Source organism: Euprymna scolopes, chromosome 31, assembly GCF_053919585.1.
Source record: "Euprymna scolopes isolate OS-2025 chromosome 31, ASM5391958v1, whole genome shotgun sequence".
NCBI lineage: Eukaryota > Metazoa > Mollusca > Cephalopoda > Sepiida > Sepiolidae > Euprymna > Euprymna scolopes.
The window spans coordinates 16,515,898-16,533,724 of NC_136512.1; the positions used below are offsets into that span (position 1 = coordinate 16,515,898).

A 17,827-nucleotide genomic window follows, 5' to 3' on the forward strand; every position below is an offset into this window, starting at 1 on the left:
TTTTTTTTTTTTTTGCTCAACCAACCCCTTTACACTCCCGGGCAATGCTGGGCACTGAGGTTAGTTGCAAATGCAAATAAAAGTAGGATTTATCGAGTTTTATTGTTTTAATTTGGAAGAATTGTGCAACCATTTCAATATGACAGACAAGGGAGATAATTCTTGACTAAAATTGACTTTAAATTAAGGCTCTGCCATTTTTAAACACATAATCTGGAAATGTAATTGGGGATGATTTTGTTAAAAATGCATCTAACATATGGGATCATATTTATAAACTTTTGGAATTTATATTATTTTTGTTATGGTATGCAAGTACGTGATGTTTTCACCTGAAATGCGTTGGTTTAAAAGATCATCAATGTAAGCAAGCAACAGAATAGCTGATGTAGTAGGTTTTGGTTCACAGAGAAAGGCAGAAAGAAACGAGAGGAATTGATGAAAATAGATTTGAGGAAAAGAGGGATAAATAGGTTAGTTAAGAAATCAATTTCTTAAAACCATCTAACACACCCCAGCATGTAAAATGGACCATAAACTAAATATGACGATCAACCGTAAGGGTAAACTAGTTTATCAGCCTTGTCACTCCTTCCTTCTCTTATTAGGTTGAAGAACTTACTTTTTGGCTAGCCTAGTAATTCTCAACCTTTTTTAACCCATGGACCCCTCCCGCTTTTTTTTTTTTTTTTCTAGTGCTATTCAGATCCATCTGAAGATATTGTCTCCCTGAGACGAAATGCACCTAACATTGTTTTTTGTTTTTCTACTTCCTTTTGCAAAACTTAATTATATTCTCCAAAAACACAAACAGCAACCTACGTTTTCCCCCTTTTCCTTCTTCCCATTTCCCCTTTCTCTTTCTATCTCTCCCACTTCCTGACTGGTTTCCTAACTTAAAATTTACCAAGCATTAATACTGTAACCCTTTTCCCTTTCCCATTGCAAAACTCATCCCTGTTCTGCAGGACAGGGAACAAGAACAATAAACTTCACTATAAAATAATTAAACCAAACACTACAAACTAGCGATTACATACATACATACATAGAGTTTGAAGAATAAAACCTTCTATAAAATAACTGGATGCAACATGAATACTATTTACAAAATAATTGGATTCGGCATTAAACAACCTGAAAATGGTTGATATGCCGTAAAACAAAACAACCAAACTAAACCATCCCTTTTTTTTCTTGGAGGACCCCTTCATAGTTAAGAACATGGTTTACCTGTGAAGCCTTAAAAATATTACCTGGACTCCTATGGTCCATATGGATCCCGGTAGCTGCTCGCCTGTTTTTTAGTCCAGGAACTTGAATGTTTGGTTTGGTTTGTTGGATAGCTGACAAATGATGAAAGTGATAAATTCATAGTGCTTTTCTGGTTGGCGCTTTGTGTGTGAGTGAAACGGCACTAACCCTATCTGCGTTTAACCGGCTTCCTCCAAAGGAGGAAGTTCCATGGGAATTATGGAATTCACAAGCGATCCCCAGTTACATGTATATCCCCGTTAGGAGAGATTATGATGTTAGGTTTTTGCAACTCTTGTGGGGAGACGTCCTCCCACACACAGACCCTGGAATTCCCATATTGGTCACCCATTTTTAGTAATGAGCAGACTCAACATGGCTTAACTTTGGTGATCTGACGGAAACCGGTGTGTTAACGTGATTATACTGTTCCCATGTGATAGTACAGGAGACTGAACTCTTAGCTCCTTGAGCGGCTTCTGCATCATCCGTGACTAAATGTCAGGGTATTCTCAAGCATTCTTTTTTTTATTTTTGTTTCATTTTACTTCAGGAAAAGTTCTAAAAAAATCAAGGGGGGACCCCTTCCTGGAACTACACGAGATACATAGATATTCGAATATTATATTAAAGTTCTCCTTTACATCTCAAACATTGGGTTAGAAAGTTAAGAATGTTAATTTTTTTCCTCAATTGACCATTTAAATATATCATAGTATTTCTTTCTTGTCTCTTGGTCTTATTGGATTCAAGGACAGGAATTCATCTAGTCTGGTGGAGTACCCATCTTCATGCTGTTACTTAAGTTAACATCACTTGGAGAAGGTGCACCATTGCTCGTGGGTTATCCAGCCTGAGATCTTATTTGGGACGCAAATACTATGTGATTTTCAATATTTAGTCAGGGTTTACTTGTAGAGAAAAAGTATTCTCATGTCGGGTTGACTTGACAAACCCATGTACAGAGCGATCTTAGACAGTTGGGGACAATGTTTAGGAGGCATTAGAGTGCTCTCCTGTTATGCATGAATGTGTCTCCCTTGAGGTATTCCCAGCATCAATGACTACATCATTTTTTTTAATACTCCTTTTCACCTCCCAAACAAAGCTATTGCTACTTGGGACATACAGGGCAACTATTTGGGGTCATGTCTAACAGGAAACTGTAGGGAGTTGAGCAGTGAGAGGTTTGTTCACATTCCATTCAAACTTCTGTATGTCCGCGTCTCTGTCTGTCTAACCCCGTCCCCTGAACATGGATATGAAGTACAAATATTGAAGTAAAAATAAAAAAGGGAAAGCCAGTGGGAATAGGGAGGGAATTCCAAAGTAAACCAGTTCAAGGAAAGAAACTATTAAAGTAGAAGGCTTTCTGGCATCTAGAGGAACCTTAATAGTGAAGGGCTGGGATTTTGTTAGTTGGAGGTATGGACATTGAGGAGTTTATCGGAGCACATTCCATTAAAGTACTGATGTCATGCTAATGTTTCTGCTTTAGATCTGATAGTTTTGTCACTCGTATTGTTTTTAAGAAATTGTACCTTTTTTTTTTTTGCTTGTGTACATTGGTGATCTTTTAAACTAATACAATTTCGGGTGAAAACAAACGTGAGAGAAAAATAGTCATCTGTAACATGGTTGTTATGCACAAACCGTATTCGTTACAGTTCAAACATCTCTCAGATCCCCACACTGTCTGGTACCATCACAAAGGGACAAACGAAAATAAATTAATCTGACTCGGCTTTTCTTTGTTTTAGCAAAAGGCTTTTGTTACCGTTACTTTCCAAACAACGCCTGCTTCTTGTGTTTTTTTTTTGTTTTGTTTTTTTTTTTTACATAGGCATCACCACTTATCAAGGCCCAGAGGTCACTTGAGGATAAGGGTTAAAGAGTGTACAGTAGTCAATTGGACAATATAGTAATCGTTAGTAATGGAAATTCGGTAAATTTGTTAACTTAAGTGGAACGGCTCATCAAGAACTTGTTTACGTTGGACTTGCTGACAACCATACTGTAGTCAGCTGGAAAGCAGGAAAACGGAAGACAATTCCACAGATGTGCAGTTCTAAGCTTTGTTCATGGAATCTACGTTTAGGTTTAGGCACAGATAAAGAGTGAGGGAAATTGATAGTGTTTTCAGCTAGACGAGTGGTTCTCGTGAAAGTTTGGAGCTCAGACGAGCACTTGCCATGAAAATAATAATAAAGCAGAAACAGACTCGCAACATCTCTCTGTGAGAAAGAGGTAGCAGGGAAGAGAAAAGGGCATCCCCATGAGGCTACGAAGTCTATTTTGAACCCTATCAAGGCAGAATAAGTCCTTTGTAGCAGCTCCTGCCCAGATGTGGCAACAGTACTAACCGTTCATTTCATCTGCCATGAGATTAACAAAACCCTGCCATCACTACACCAGTTTAAAGTCTCTTGTTGCCACTGTGGAGTCACGTGTCCGTCTCACCCGGCACACGTTTTTCTTTCTCCCCCCCGACATCACACTGGCATCTACCCTTAGATTTTACGCATCCATCTTCTCTGGTGCGGACTTTGTTTTGCCATGACCACGTGTTGTCCTTTTTTCTCGTCATGCAAGTCTGCGCACACTTCCTAATTTGCATATGTGCCTTTTCAGCTGCTGCTACTTCTAATATCTTTCCAAGCCAGTTATCCTGCAGCCCTTGCTGATATTTTCCAAAGCACTCATACGTACTCTGTTACAAGTAAAATTGCAATTTTTCGAATTAAATTTATATACGGAACTGATCTGCCATTGTAAAATATTTTTTCATCTTCCTATCAAATTTCTTGGTGTTCGAATGTAATCGCCTTAAAAAAAAAAGTTTTATTTGTTAGAGGGGGCTGGGTGATTCAGCAGGTATTACAAATTTATCAAAAAAATGTCTAAATTCATTAAAAAAAAAAAAAAGAAAAAGGTGCTTATGTAGATTGATCTTTTTTTTTTTTTTTTTTTTTTTTTTTTTTTTTTTAAATCCAACACATTTCAGGTGAAAACATGTGAAACTTGCATGTTGTGTTTGAAATTAGTATACATTAAAAGAAATTGCAAAAATGATTTGGGAGATGTTGTGCTAGATGTGTTAACAAAAAAAAATCATTGACAATTATGTCCTGATATTGTTTGGAAATGACGAACTATAATTACAATCAAGGAAGATGAGTCAGTTTGTCACAGAATTGGTTGCACATCTGTTCCACCTAAAAACATTAAATAAAACGTGATAAAGTCTATATTTACTTGTATATATTTTTCGACTGAATCTTCTTTTTTTTTTTTTTTTTTAAATTTATACTAATTTCACCATGACACGTAATGTTTTCAATTGAATTGTATTGTATAATCTACCCAAGCCCCCCCCCCCATGCCCTTAACCTTAGCAGTGACGACTCTTAAGTCTGTGTGGCAATACGGAAAATAAAATTAAGAAAAATAAATTAAGAAAGAAGAAAAAAAAAAAAAATGGGTGCGTGCTTTGTAGGTGTAACGAAACCGTCGATTTAATCTATCGTTATTAAAGTTTTCTTTTCAGAAAAATTTTTATCAACGAAAATCGCTTAAAAGAATCGAATTGTAATATTTCTGAAATTAAAAAAATAATAATAATAAACGTGGCGCAGTGGTTAGAGTACGTAGAAAAATCAATTGTAAAAGTGATTTCTCCTGAAGGTTGAAGGTTCAATTCACAGTTGGCGACCAAAAAATACAATTGCAAATTATTCAGGACCTCTATCCAGTAATGGCTGATGGAACAAGAGCATACTACCCCGTGAAGTAAATAAAGGCTTCCGTTCGAAATTTCGTCTATTTCTCGAGTTCGATAAGATAGATCTGAAGAAAGTCGGAAGTTACATCGACCGAAACGTCGTGAAAATTACGCTCAAGATGAGAACAGTAATCTGTTTAATCCAAATAATTTTAAAAAAAATCAAAATTTTTATTCCATTTTATTACCGAAATAATTTAGATGTCATTGAACAAAGAACCAACGAATCCATATTGACAAAAACGTTAAATATGTTTATGCACAAAATTGTATTGAGATAATATCGAGCGGAATTTTTGATATTTTCTCAGTGTTAATCTTAATTACAAGCATTTTATTCAGTTAAAAAAAAAAAATGATCCTTCGAGGCCACCATAGATGTCGGTGTTTACATGTTTCAACCGCTTCGTTTAAAAATCTATTAGAGGAGAAGGAGGAGTAGAAAAAAAGATTGTTTGCTGCAGTTTTTAAAGTAACCACCACGACAAACGCTATAACTTTTCTTGTTTTTCATTTCTAAATACTTATATTTTTTGTTTGTGTTTTATCTGTCCACGTGTGTATTTGTCTGTCTGTCCACATACATCCCTGCGTCTCTGTCTGTCTGTCCACATACATCCCTGCGTCTCTGTCTGTCTGTCCACATACATCCCTGCGTCTCTGTCTGTCTGTCCACATACATCCCTGCGTCTCTGTCTGTCTGTCCACACCTGCGTCTCTGTCTGTCTGTCCACATCTGCGTCTCTGTCTGTCTGTCCACATCTGCGTCTCTGTCTGTCTGTCCACATCTGCGTCTCTGTCTGTCTGTCCACATCTGCGTCTCTGTCTGTCTGTCCACATCTGCGTCTCTGTCTGTCTGTCTGCCCACATCCCTGCGTCTCTGTCTGTCTGTCTGCCCACATCCCTGCGTCTCTGTCTGTCTGTCTGCCCACATCCCTGCGTCTCTGTCTGTCTGTCTGCCCACATCCCTGCGTCTCTGTCTGTCTGTCTGTCTGCCCACATCCCTGCGGCTCTGTCTGTCTGTCTGTCTGCCCACATCCCTGCGGCTCTGTCTGTCTGTCTGTCTGTCTGCCCACATCCCTGCGGCTCTGTCTGTCTGTCTGTCTGCCCACATCTCTGCGGCTCTGTCTTCCTGAAAATTCCTCAGATGGTTTTGCCAATATTTCCGTCAAATAGAAACACAAGTTTCAACATTAGTTTTTGAAAAGCTGAATTCCTTTGTTGAATTTTTATTTATTATTGTTGTATCATGTTCTTGGCAACGAGCATACTCCACTACATTCAAAAACAAATTATATTCAATTATAATTAAAGATACAATAAAGTTATGTCAATTTGAAGTTTGGTAGTTTCTGGAGAACATTCTTTTTTGTTGAAGAAAATTAGGTAACAGAGGTGAATTCCTTTTGAACTCTTCTCATCCAAGGTTCTTTTGTTTTTGTTTTTTAGTGTTTATATATAGCCTCTCCTCAAGTAATAGTGGATGATTTGCATAAAGTCACTTATGCAAATTGCCTTAAAAGTCTTGTCACTCGATCCCCTGCTAGGAATGATTTCATATAGTAGCATCAAAATGGCAATATGTCTTGTCTGTCTGTCTGAAAATGAATAAAAAGAACGAAATTGTGATTTTGATACAAAAACGCAAACGCTCATAAATCCACATGAATTTTTAAAACTTTTTGTAAAAGAAAAATGAAAAGTTTCTCATCTGTGACATGATCAACATTTAGGATTTATTGTCTTTCAGTATTTAAGAATTTATCATACATAGGCTGCGGAGTATACCTTTTAATCTATTAAGGGGGGATACTTTATAAGAAAAATCTATGTTGTATGGATTTGGTTTTGTCAGTTGATTGACATATTAAGCCGTTTGGGTCAACCAGGGTTCACACAAGCTGGAAAAGTCCTTAAATTTGAACTTTTGCCTTGAAAAGGCCTTATTTCTTATTAGTTAAGAAATCCTTGAAAATAAAGAAAATGTCTTCAAAAGGCCTCAAATCGTATTCATGTCCAGTAAAAATTTTGCATTGCAATATTAAAAATGAAATTGAAATAAATACTATGAAATTATTTTTTTAAGTATTAATAAAAATACTATTAAACTATTTTTTACATCTTGAAAATAAAATCAAAATCCATTGTTCTTAAATTGCATTGTATTATTGACTACAAAGTTACGTCTCTTTATCATGAAACTATTTAATATAACATTGGGTAGTTTTATGATAAAGGGACATAACTCTTAATATATTTTGCATTTCCGGTATTATAGATAAGAGTAAAACGAACATGATATACACTAATCTACAATAGGGAAAATGACATTTTATGCGTTTGGTTGGCAAAATATAAGTGTATCAGGGTATATTGTCAACAGGCATATTTTGTATGTAAAAATTTTTTCCTATTGTCAATTAATATTTTGTTTTATGTCATTGTTTATATATCAAATTTTGTTTTGAAAACTTGAATTTTGTCTGGAGAATGTTTTGAAAAGTCCTTGAAAATAGATCTTGAAAATCTGCACGTACCCTGGTCAATGCTGAAATACACTATTTAAGAATTCATAATGCACAAGTTACAATTCCATGTAAAGTGAAGGAAGGATGTTCGGTCCTGATCATCAAAAGGGCAATAACTCTTCAAACTAATTTTAGAATTATCCCCCACTTGACTTTTAGTTTATCACTTTTGAACATTGACTCATAAATGCATGTGAATCATTCAAATTCTTATGTTCCTGAATTCTTGAGAACTTATGGTATTGTGGATAAAATATTTGGTAAAATTCAGTTCTAAGTTACTGTTCTGGAGGTTGAAGGTTCAATCCTCATTGCAGATGACATCAAAATACAATTGCAAATTATTTAGGACTTCTACCCAGTCATGGCTGACAGAACGAGAATGTGCTACCCCACCCTGTATTAAATAAAGGATTCCGTTCAAAATTCCTTGCATATAAGTAATTCTATTAGGATTAAACTTTACAACTGAGATTTACCAAGTACTTTATCCACTACGTCATGGATATATGTATAGTCTTGTGTATCGCTATTTTTTTAGTTGTACTGTGCATCGCTATTTGTGAGTCATGTTCGTGCATCGCTATTTGTGAGTCGCACTCTTAGATTTAATTTTCAAGAGAAAAAAAAATCTCTTCCATTTCAAATTCCTTGATGCTAAAAAATTATTACTCCTTGCATGTAATTACCGATCGTATTACTCGTTTTGTATCTTAAAAAGAACAAATCTTATAGTTTTAATGTTTTCAACTTTTACCTTGTTTTTGTGCAGATCCACAATGGCCGTTCACTGGCACGTCTTGTTCTACTGTGTGTGTTTGCTGTCCGTTGTGTTAGGAGTGAGCCGAGACAATTTTAAAACGTGTGATCAAAGTGGCTTTTGCAAGTAAGTCTTTTAATTGAAAAAATTTTGAATGCGTCTATTTTTGTATTTTTATTTATTTATTTATTTTTTTTTTAAATATGACTTGCGTGACTTTATGTAATTCTTATTTCAATCACATAAATTACTCAAATTGAAAAAAATACGCCTGATGAAGACACTCGCTCTTCAAAGCAACAGTAGCAGTCCTTCTTGAGAAATTTGAAATGGCGCTGTGGAATGTTTTTTAACATGCTATTCAGTGTACTTTTATTGCAGCAATATCTTTCCTTAGATATCAGTTCTTAGCAGTTTTGAATCTTCAGATTTTATTTTTTCTTACGTGAAGAAATTTTCCCCTTTTCTTTTTTCCCCTTTTCTTTTTTCCCCTTTTCTTTTTTCCCCTTTTCTTTTTTCCCCTTTTCTTTTTCCCCTTTTCTTTTTTCCCCGTTTCTTTTTTCCCCGTTTCTTTTTTCCCCCCCCGTTTCTTTTTTCCCCCCCGTTTCTTCCCCCCCCCCGTTTCTTCCCCCCCCCCGTTTCTCCCCCCCCGTTTCTTCCCCCCCCCGTTTCTTCCCCCCCCCCCGTTTCTTCCCCCCCTGTTTCTCCCCCCCCCCCCCCCGTTTCTTTTTTCCCCCCGTTTCTTTCCCCCCCCCCGTTTCTTTTTTTCCCCGTTTCTTTTTTTCCCCGTTTCTTTTTTTCCCCGTTTCTTTTTTTCCCCGTTTCTTTTTTTCCCCGTTTCTTTTTTTCTCCGTTTCTTTTTTCCCTTTTCTTCCCCCCGTTTCTTTTTTCCCTTTTCTTTTCCCCTTTTTTACCCCTTTTCTTTTTTGCCCCTTTTCTTTTTTGCCCCTTTTCTTTTTGCCCCTTTTCTTTTTTGCCCCTTTTCTTTTTTGCCCCTTTTCTTTTTGCCCCTTTTCTTTTTGCCCCTTTTCTTTTTTGCCCCTTTTCTTTTTTGCCCCTTTTCTTTTTTTGCCCCCTTTTCTTTTTTTGCCCCCTTTTCTTTTTTTGCCCCTTTTCTTTTTGCCCCTTTTCTTTTTTGCCCCTTTTCTTTTTGCCCCTTTTCTTTTTTGCCCCTTTTCTTTTTTGCCCCTTTTCTTTTTTGCCCCTTTTCTTTTTTTGCCCCTTTTCTTTTTTTGCCCCCTTTTCTTTTTGCCCCCTTTTCTTTTTTCCCCCCTTTTCTTTTTTCCCCCCTTTTCTTTTTTCCCCCCTTTTCTTTTTTCCCCCCTTTTCTTTTTTCCCCCTTTTCTTTTTTTCCCTTTTATGTGACATTTACCCTTAAGGTCGCACATTAAGAGGATCATCCAAAGCCTATTTTTGGCACTTTTTTACAGTTATAAAATGTTTCAATCATAGTCATTTGTTTTCCTAGTTTTATCTGATATTTCCACAAACCCTCTAGCCTTGATGGAGGGGGAGACTAAAACTTGCTGCTATAGCTTCTGTCCTCTTTGATTTTTATACATAAAATAAATTTCAGTGTATAAGGATTATTTTATACTGGAGATATTCATAATCGTACCCAATTTCCAAAAGAAGGGAGATATAACATATTTGGAATAATGTCTCCCCTTGCTGTTATTTCAGATCATTTGAAAACACAGCAAGTTTTAGTCTCCCCTCCATCAAGGCTAGAGGTTTGGGGGAAATGGATAGATATATGTATTATATATCGCTATCATTGAATGAAAATATATACGCTCATTCACGTAAATGAGCATTCTGGTATTTTTTCTATACTAAAACAAGTTACAATAATTAATCATCATATTTTATATGCAGGCATGTGTTGGATAGCTTTAGAAATTGATTTTTAAACTTTCTTCTCTGTCAAGTTTCCTTGGAAATCATTACCTTAAGTGAGGCAAACATTTTTATAGGTTGAATTACTCTTAAATTATTAATTAAAAATTTTTTTTATTGTTTTAATTTTTTATTTAAAAAGAAAAAAAAAATAAATTTTCTTAATAGACATTTATGCATTTTTTTATTTTTATTTTATTTACCTTAATGATATGAGCTTTTGAGTTGCATAAGTCCTTGTTAAGTTTAAACATTCTCTTTTTTTTTTTTTTTTAACTTTATTAATCATTTTGTTTGTCTGAGAAAAAAAGAATCTATTGTGGATAGTACTCCATTGAAGTATTAATAATGGTTGGCCTAAATCGATGGTTGGCAACCTCTAGCTCACCAGCCAAATCTATCCCTTGAGTAAATTTTTTGACCCACCACACACTAAAAAATTTTTTTTTTTTTTTTTTTTTTGTAAAATGTTAGTGATATCGTTTGACTAGAATTATTAGGGTTGGGATGATTAATCGGAATCATGAATATTGGAACCTTTTGGGATATCAGAATCTGAAAAAATTGTGCCTATTTTCCGATGCCAAAAATGATTCCTTTATCCTTTTTTAACTGTTTTAACAAAATCTTCCACTGTTGGTGGTTCTGGATATGACCTTAAACTATATCCGATGGTGAGGCCCCCAGCTTGAGGGCTTTGGGGAGTATGGAGGCACTCTTTAATTGCCATTGCTCCCAGGTCCACTCTGACCCGGAGTGGTAGTTACCGTTAGGGTCTCAACTATAGGTTAAATAGAAACCGATTTGAAAAAAAAACAAAAACATATATACTCTATTAAAAATTTTTTTCTTCAAAATAACTGGATTTGGCATTAAATAACCTGAAAAGGGTTGATATGCCATAACCAAACAACCAATCCACTGTTGGTAGTCATAATAAACTAATAATTAAATTATTTATTGATTTTTAAACAACCAGTAAAGCTAAAAGCCATAGATTCCCCTCCCCCTTCACCTTCCTGTGTTTTTACATTTGACAAAATATATGCACATTTTAACATGTTTTTCTATGATAATCAGAAAAAAAATAACATTTGTATAGTTAAATATTTAAAGATTTCTAAAGAATCGGAATCAGGAATTTAGTACAGAATTGGTAATTGTATTGGAATCTTTATCCATGCATAAAACATAGATTCCATGAACAAAGCTTTTTTTTTTTTTTTTCTTAGAATTACATACCTGTTTTTTTCAGCTGTCTATAATATGGTCCTCTTCAAGTCCAATGTAAAAAAAAGTTCTTGATGAGCCGTTCCCCTTAAGAAATCCGAATTTATTAACAATTACGTCACTGTCTCCTTGATCACTGTGCACTTATTAATCCTTATCCTCGAGTGGCTTCTGGGCATTGATAAGTGGTGCCTCCTTTGTAAAAAAAAAAAAAAAAAAAAATCGGAAAAATATTGGAATCGTTCCACCATTTAATAATTATATGTAATACTTGCTTCCATAGAATATTTATTTACATACATAACATTGTTGTCCTCCCATAACTATGGAGCTGAAGCTATTTGGCCATCCTCCTATAATCAGCATAATATTTTGGCCCTCAGCTCCAAAAAGTTATCCACCCCTCACCTCTGTCTAAATTAATAATTTCTTTTGATTTTCATTCTAATAATAATTTTTTTTTTTTTTTTTCAACAGACGACAGCGAGCCATGGTGCCAGGTCATTCTCATTATGTAGTTGAATTATCATCAATAAATATGACGCCGTCAAGTTTGGAATTAGAAGTTGTAAATAAAAAAAATAATGTCCGTTTTAAATTAGAGCTATATGCTCTTGCCAACAACATGGCCAGGATAAAATTCAACGAACTTTCACCATTAAAACCTCGTTATGAAATTCCAATAGGAGACGTTTTGGTGAAAGAACCAGTATTACAAAGGTATGTGTCCTTAGTTGGTCCTTTTTCTGTTTCCCGTTTCGATTTCAAATTGTATATTATTTGATGATTGGAAAAAAAAAAAAAAAAAAAAAAAAAAAATCATACAGCCATGAGGATCTCCATTATTTTTGTCAAAATTGGAAATGTTTTCAGTTATGGAATTTGCATTTCTTTCCAACTTTTTTAAGAAAACTCCGTTAAGGATTTCACTTTTATCTTGATACAACTGTTACGATGATGAGGATCTCCATTATTTCCATCAAGGTTAAAAATATTTTCAAATTTTCACCAGCTGTGGGCAAATAGTCCCTTGCTTTGGGGATGCTTTGGTAAAATAAAATCTGGTTTGGAGTCCTGATAGGTGGATGGTAAAGTACCGTAACACTCTTCCAGCAACTCTTTGCAGCTGCACAAGCTGCAACTGTATTGGCTTGCCTTTCTGTCGGAGTTTCCAATGCCAAGAGGGAGACCCTGGTAACTGAGTAAACCTAGATCTCCTTACCACCTGTCCAGGCCTGCATCTGAATGGGCAACTCCAGTTTTAATTGTATAGCAACAGCAGACACTGCAGTGCATGTGACCAAACCAGCAACATCTCCTTTTATGAAGCGTCTCTATGATGCTGGTGTTGTCATATCTTATACAGATGTGATGCCTACAATGTTGCAATATTGTGACTGATACTTTGATCCCCACGATCTAGACGGCAGCACGTCAAATAGTTTTAAGTTTTGTTGGTAGACAACATGCAAGAGTAATTCATTTCCTCTCTTCTCTCTTGTTGAAGACATCCTTTTATTACTAGCTTTCATTGCTGTTTAAAAAAAAAAAAAAAAAAATGAATAACAGCAGATTAATGTGGATTTGAACAATCTCTGTAGGGTTTGTTGTTTATTTCTTTTTTTTTGGGGGGGGGGGAAGGGGGGGGGCAATATACATGTATATACATGCAATACTTTCAACTTATTCCCAATAGATGGGGGGATGGGATCAGCTCTCCAAAACCCAACTGTTGATTCAATGAAAAGAGAAAGATATTAGCTGCTCATTTATCACATCTTTCTAATGACTTCCTGTCTGTGACGTAACTGCTGACACCTGTAGTTCTCAATTGACGTCTAGTGGAAAATTACACTTTACTTAATTTTAATTGGGGAAATTTCCCATTCTAACTTTATTTTTTGCATTGAAATATTACATTTTCAGTATTTTTTTTTTGTTTTTTCTTTGTTGATAATTCTTTTAGATTTTTATTAAATATATGATGCATGTTTGATATATATATATATATATATATATACACATACACACACACACACACACACCCTGGCAGGTTGTCTGGCTTTGCCTCGTCATAAAATGTTTAAATATATTTTAATTCATACAAATTTCATATTTATTATGAATCAAATTCTAACTTTATTCTTATTTGCATAGAAATTAATTGAAAGTTGTGTATTTTATGTATTTTTTAAAGATTTTTATTAAATATCCTGGTGCTACCAGATCAGGCTGCCCTGTGGCTTCCTGAGACGAAATGCACCTACATTGACGTTTTTTTTGTTTTCTGATCTTTTTTGTAAAACTTAATTATGTTCTGCAAAACCAAAAACAAAAACAACAGCCTATCCCCCCCCCCCTTTTTATTTTATTTTTTCCTACCTTACTCCCGGTCCTGGATATGACCTTAAACTACATCCGATGGTGAGGTCCGGCTTACGGGCTTGGGGAGTGTGGAGCCACCTCTTAATTGCCATTGCTCCCAGGTCCACCCTGACCCGGAGTGGTAGTACCTGTAAGGGTCCCAACTATGGGTTAAATAGAAACAGATTTTAAAAAGGAAAAGAAACAACAAAAAAAGAAAGAAAAAGAAAACAAATATATTCTATTAAATTATCTATTTATTTATTTATTTTTTTGCCCTGTCGGTAGGGCATGAAAACAAACCGACTGCCCCCCTGCAGAGGGTAAAAATCCCTCAATGGGGCAACCAGTTAGCCGTGGGTTGCTACCCGTAAAGTCTTAGGACGTGATCCTAGTGATTGAGCGAACCTAAATCAGGATACATAGAAGTTTAGGCACCGCAACACATTACTTTGGCCCTTACTTCGATTAGACGGGCGGTCGGAGAAGCCCGATCCGACCAATCGGCCAGTCACGCCAAGCCCCACCATATATTGCCCATTCCAAAAACTCACTACTAATACAACACATCCCCCCTCTCCCACAAATAACCCTACTCCCTAATATATGATGGAAAGCGGTGGCTGAGGGTCAATCGATTAGGTGTGAATATCGATGACGAGGCTGTAAACCCCTCAGGATTGCTACAGATCCCATAGCAATATCAAGAGAGAACAGATAATCATTATGATACCACCAAAGTCGGTTATATCATCATTGTATCCCTGTAGAGGCTGGGCGAATGGGTTTCCCCCCAGGCTCTTCCCAAATAGGACTCCGAGGTGGGTGGGGAACAAAGATGACGAAAAAAGAAAACAAAATATATGGCTTATTCCTCCCAAAAACCACCCAACCACCCATAGAGAACCCACTCTGATGTCTCTGACATCAGTAGCTCTGACGAAGAGACGATAAAACCAAGGAACTCAACATTCGTAGTAATAGAATCAATGGAGGAAACTCCTTTGAGCAAACTATCACCTTTTAAAATTGAAAAAAATCTTAAAACTCTAAAACCAAAGTCTATTAAAAAACAATTTAACGGCAGCCTACTAATAGAAACCCATAACGAAGAACAAACTAAAGAAATATTGAAACTAAAATTATTTGAAAACATCAAAGTCAAATGCTACAGACATCCAACCCTAAATACCTGCAAAGGAGTAGTGAAAAGCCACGAACTTGCACTTTGTCCCTTGGAGGAAATCAGGACAAACTTACAGAAACAGAATGTGTTAGATGTTCGCAGAGTTCAAATTAAAAAAAACAGTGAGAAAATCAATACCAATACATATATACTAACTTTCGATTCCCTCACCATACCCAAAGAAGTGAAAGTCGGATATATGAAAATAAATGTAGAAATTTATATTCCAAACCCCCTCCAATGCTTCAAGTGCCAGAAGTTTGGACACCATCAAGATCGGTGCACACGATTACCAGTGTGTGGAAGATGTGGAGAAAGTGGCCCACACATTGACTGCAGAAAAGATTTCAAGTGTGCCAACTGCCTGGGAAACCATGGCGCTGGCTCTAGATATTGCGAAATATGGAAAAGAGAAAAAGAAGTGACCAAACTAAAACATATAAAGAATATATCCTACCCAGAGGCCAGGAAAATCATCGAAACTAAAACATATGCAGATGCAACAAAAAAAACTAATCCAACCAACAATCAAAATGGTCATATACATGTAACGGATACAACTGACAAGAAAATTGATGTCCTAAACAAACTAATAAAGGAAATGAAAGGGTTATTCCAGCCCAATTCATCCAGCCCCGACACACCCCCTCTTGGATTTTTTTCATATTTACACCATACAAACTTTGGGTTAAAACTAAGAGAAATCTGCAATTTCAGCCCAGTTGGATTTCAGGAACATATTTTTTTTCACAGTTGGTTTCGGCCTGGAAATCAAAAATTGCTATCTCATGACGTAGAATTTTCGACCCCCGGCGTTTTACAAAATTTGCATTTTTGTTGCAAAAAATAAAGCTCTGGAGCTAAATATTCACACATATAAGGTTTTGAGGGCAAGGAATCCAAAAATCATGGTTAGAAAGATGGCAAATGAGAGGAAGTACCTTATTTTTACCATTTTAGGTGGTGCCGCAGCACTTTTTTAGAGCTTGTTTGGGGCGATATTTTATTGAGAAAAAAACATAACTGTGGTGCTTTGCCAGACTTCTCCTTTGGATTTTTAAAGTGACAATGGGTTGGAAATTACAAAAATCAAATAAAACCTTTCGGCATATTTGACATTTCCAGACACTAAAGCCTCAAAATTGGCATTTTTATAAAAATTTAAGGATTTTTTGGTGAATTTGGCAACAATCTAATCTTAAGTTATGATCAATATCTAGAGCTGAAAAAAGACTTGGATCGACCCATTATAGCCCATTTTCATAATATAATGTCAAATTACATCATATAAAAGGATATGGACCCCTACTTCACAGTCAAAATGGACAAAAAAATAGTCGAAAATAAAAGACTGATGCATAATCTAGTTTATCGTAAGAAAAACTGTCAAACAAATATAAAACAGACATTTGTTATAACTCCAACTATCGACTTAATCTGTCAAAATAGTTCTGAGTCTTATTTTTCTCCTCCTTGGTGATGAAATATGTTCTACCATTCACTGAAATACTTGGGGTCTGCACTCTCATAACGACCTTGCTTAGTGGAATATAGCCTCTATCCCTATTAGTTGGCCAGTGGAATTGATGTGATGGTCCATGTGGATGCAGGAATTTGCAAGTAAGATCTTTCTCTTCCCTGTTGACACTCTCAATCAATGCTAACCACCAATACCCATCAAAAATGCAAGTAATGTAGTCATTGCATTTGAGCAACTCCAGAGTTTCATCTAGCGGCGTAGGCATGTCCAGGAAAGAATGGTCGATAAAGATCGTTGTGTCAGCACTCAGTTGCTTGCCCTGAATAGTAAACTGAGAAGTTGGTTTGAAATAGTGACAGCTCCTTGTACCAGGCACAGTATCTCCCAGTTTATATCTCATTTGAAGTTTCTCTCGAACTGAAACCATGTCTTCTTTGTCGATCTTTAGAAACATGATACCAGTGATCGATGATCTGCAAAAGTCTGCAACAGCATGAAAAGTGAGTATTTGGTCTTTTATTGGCCTTTGCAAGCTGGCACGGAGAACTTTGCGTTTGACAGCCCCACCAATTCCATCACAGGGTGATTTGCCATGGCTAGTTGCAAAAAATGCCCAAGTTGCATCAATTCCAAAATCTGATGAGTGATGGCAAAGGTTAATAAATGCTTTGAAGTTTTTATATTGGGCAGCACAGCCATCGCTGAAGTACTCTACACTCTTGATCCAGGGAAATTTCTCTTTGATGTACAACATCACCATTCTTTGCAGTTCATGCACAAAACAGGTGTCATGCTCAAGGTCATCTGAAATGATGCATAATGAGATCTGTTGAAGTTTACCATTGTTATCTTTGTAATAAATTACCACTGGATGTATGGTACACTGGTCTTTGTTCCAGTGATATCCCTGGATCTCATCTTGCACCACGTAGTGATAATTTTCCGCAAAGTCCAAGAGAAGTATACATTCGGTCTCAGTTATTTCTTCTCTTCTCTTTTTTAGATACTGCGCTTGGCTCTTTGCTGTGAAGGAATGGGTCGTTAGATTATCAACATTGTATACCAATATCTCTATGAAGTAATCTACATCAGCCATCTGTGTCCGTAGCATTGTCCTATCCACACTCTCCCACTGACTATATGACATCTCACTGTCAATTTCCAATTCAGTAAATTTATCTCTGATATACTTCTCTAGAGCAGGGAAACCTGGGCATTTAGGACAACGGTGGACCATACATTCAAGACTATTGGTGTCGCAAACTACCAAGGCCATCAAATCTTTGTAAGTGATATTAAAATTGGGATTTTCAGTTGGTACATTAGCAGCACTCTCATCTCTGGA

The 17,827-nt window shown here is 36.1% G+C and overlaps 1 protein-coding gene across 9 annotated transcripts in view; it reads left to right on the forward strand.

Annotated features, from left to right (window-relative positions):
- The window catches only part of LOC145255656 (neutral alpha-glucosidase AB-like), a 117,891-nt gene that overhangs the window by 29,656 nt on the left and 70,408 nt on the right, over positions 1–17,827 (forward strand). For all 9 annotated transcript variants that reach the window (XM_080114201.1, XM_080114207.1, XM_080114210.1 and 6 more), the window contains exons 2-3: positions 8,336–8,449; positions 11,930–12,172. In XM_080114201.1, coding sequence (XP_079970327.1) covers positions 8,336–8,449; positions 11,930–12,172 — 357 coding nt within the window. The remainder of the gene's footprint in view (positions 1–8,335; positions 8,450–11,929; positions 12,173–17,827) is intronic.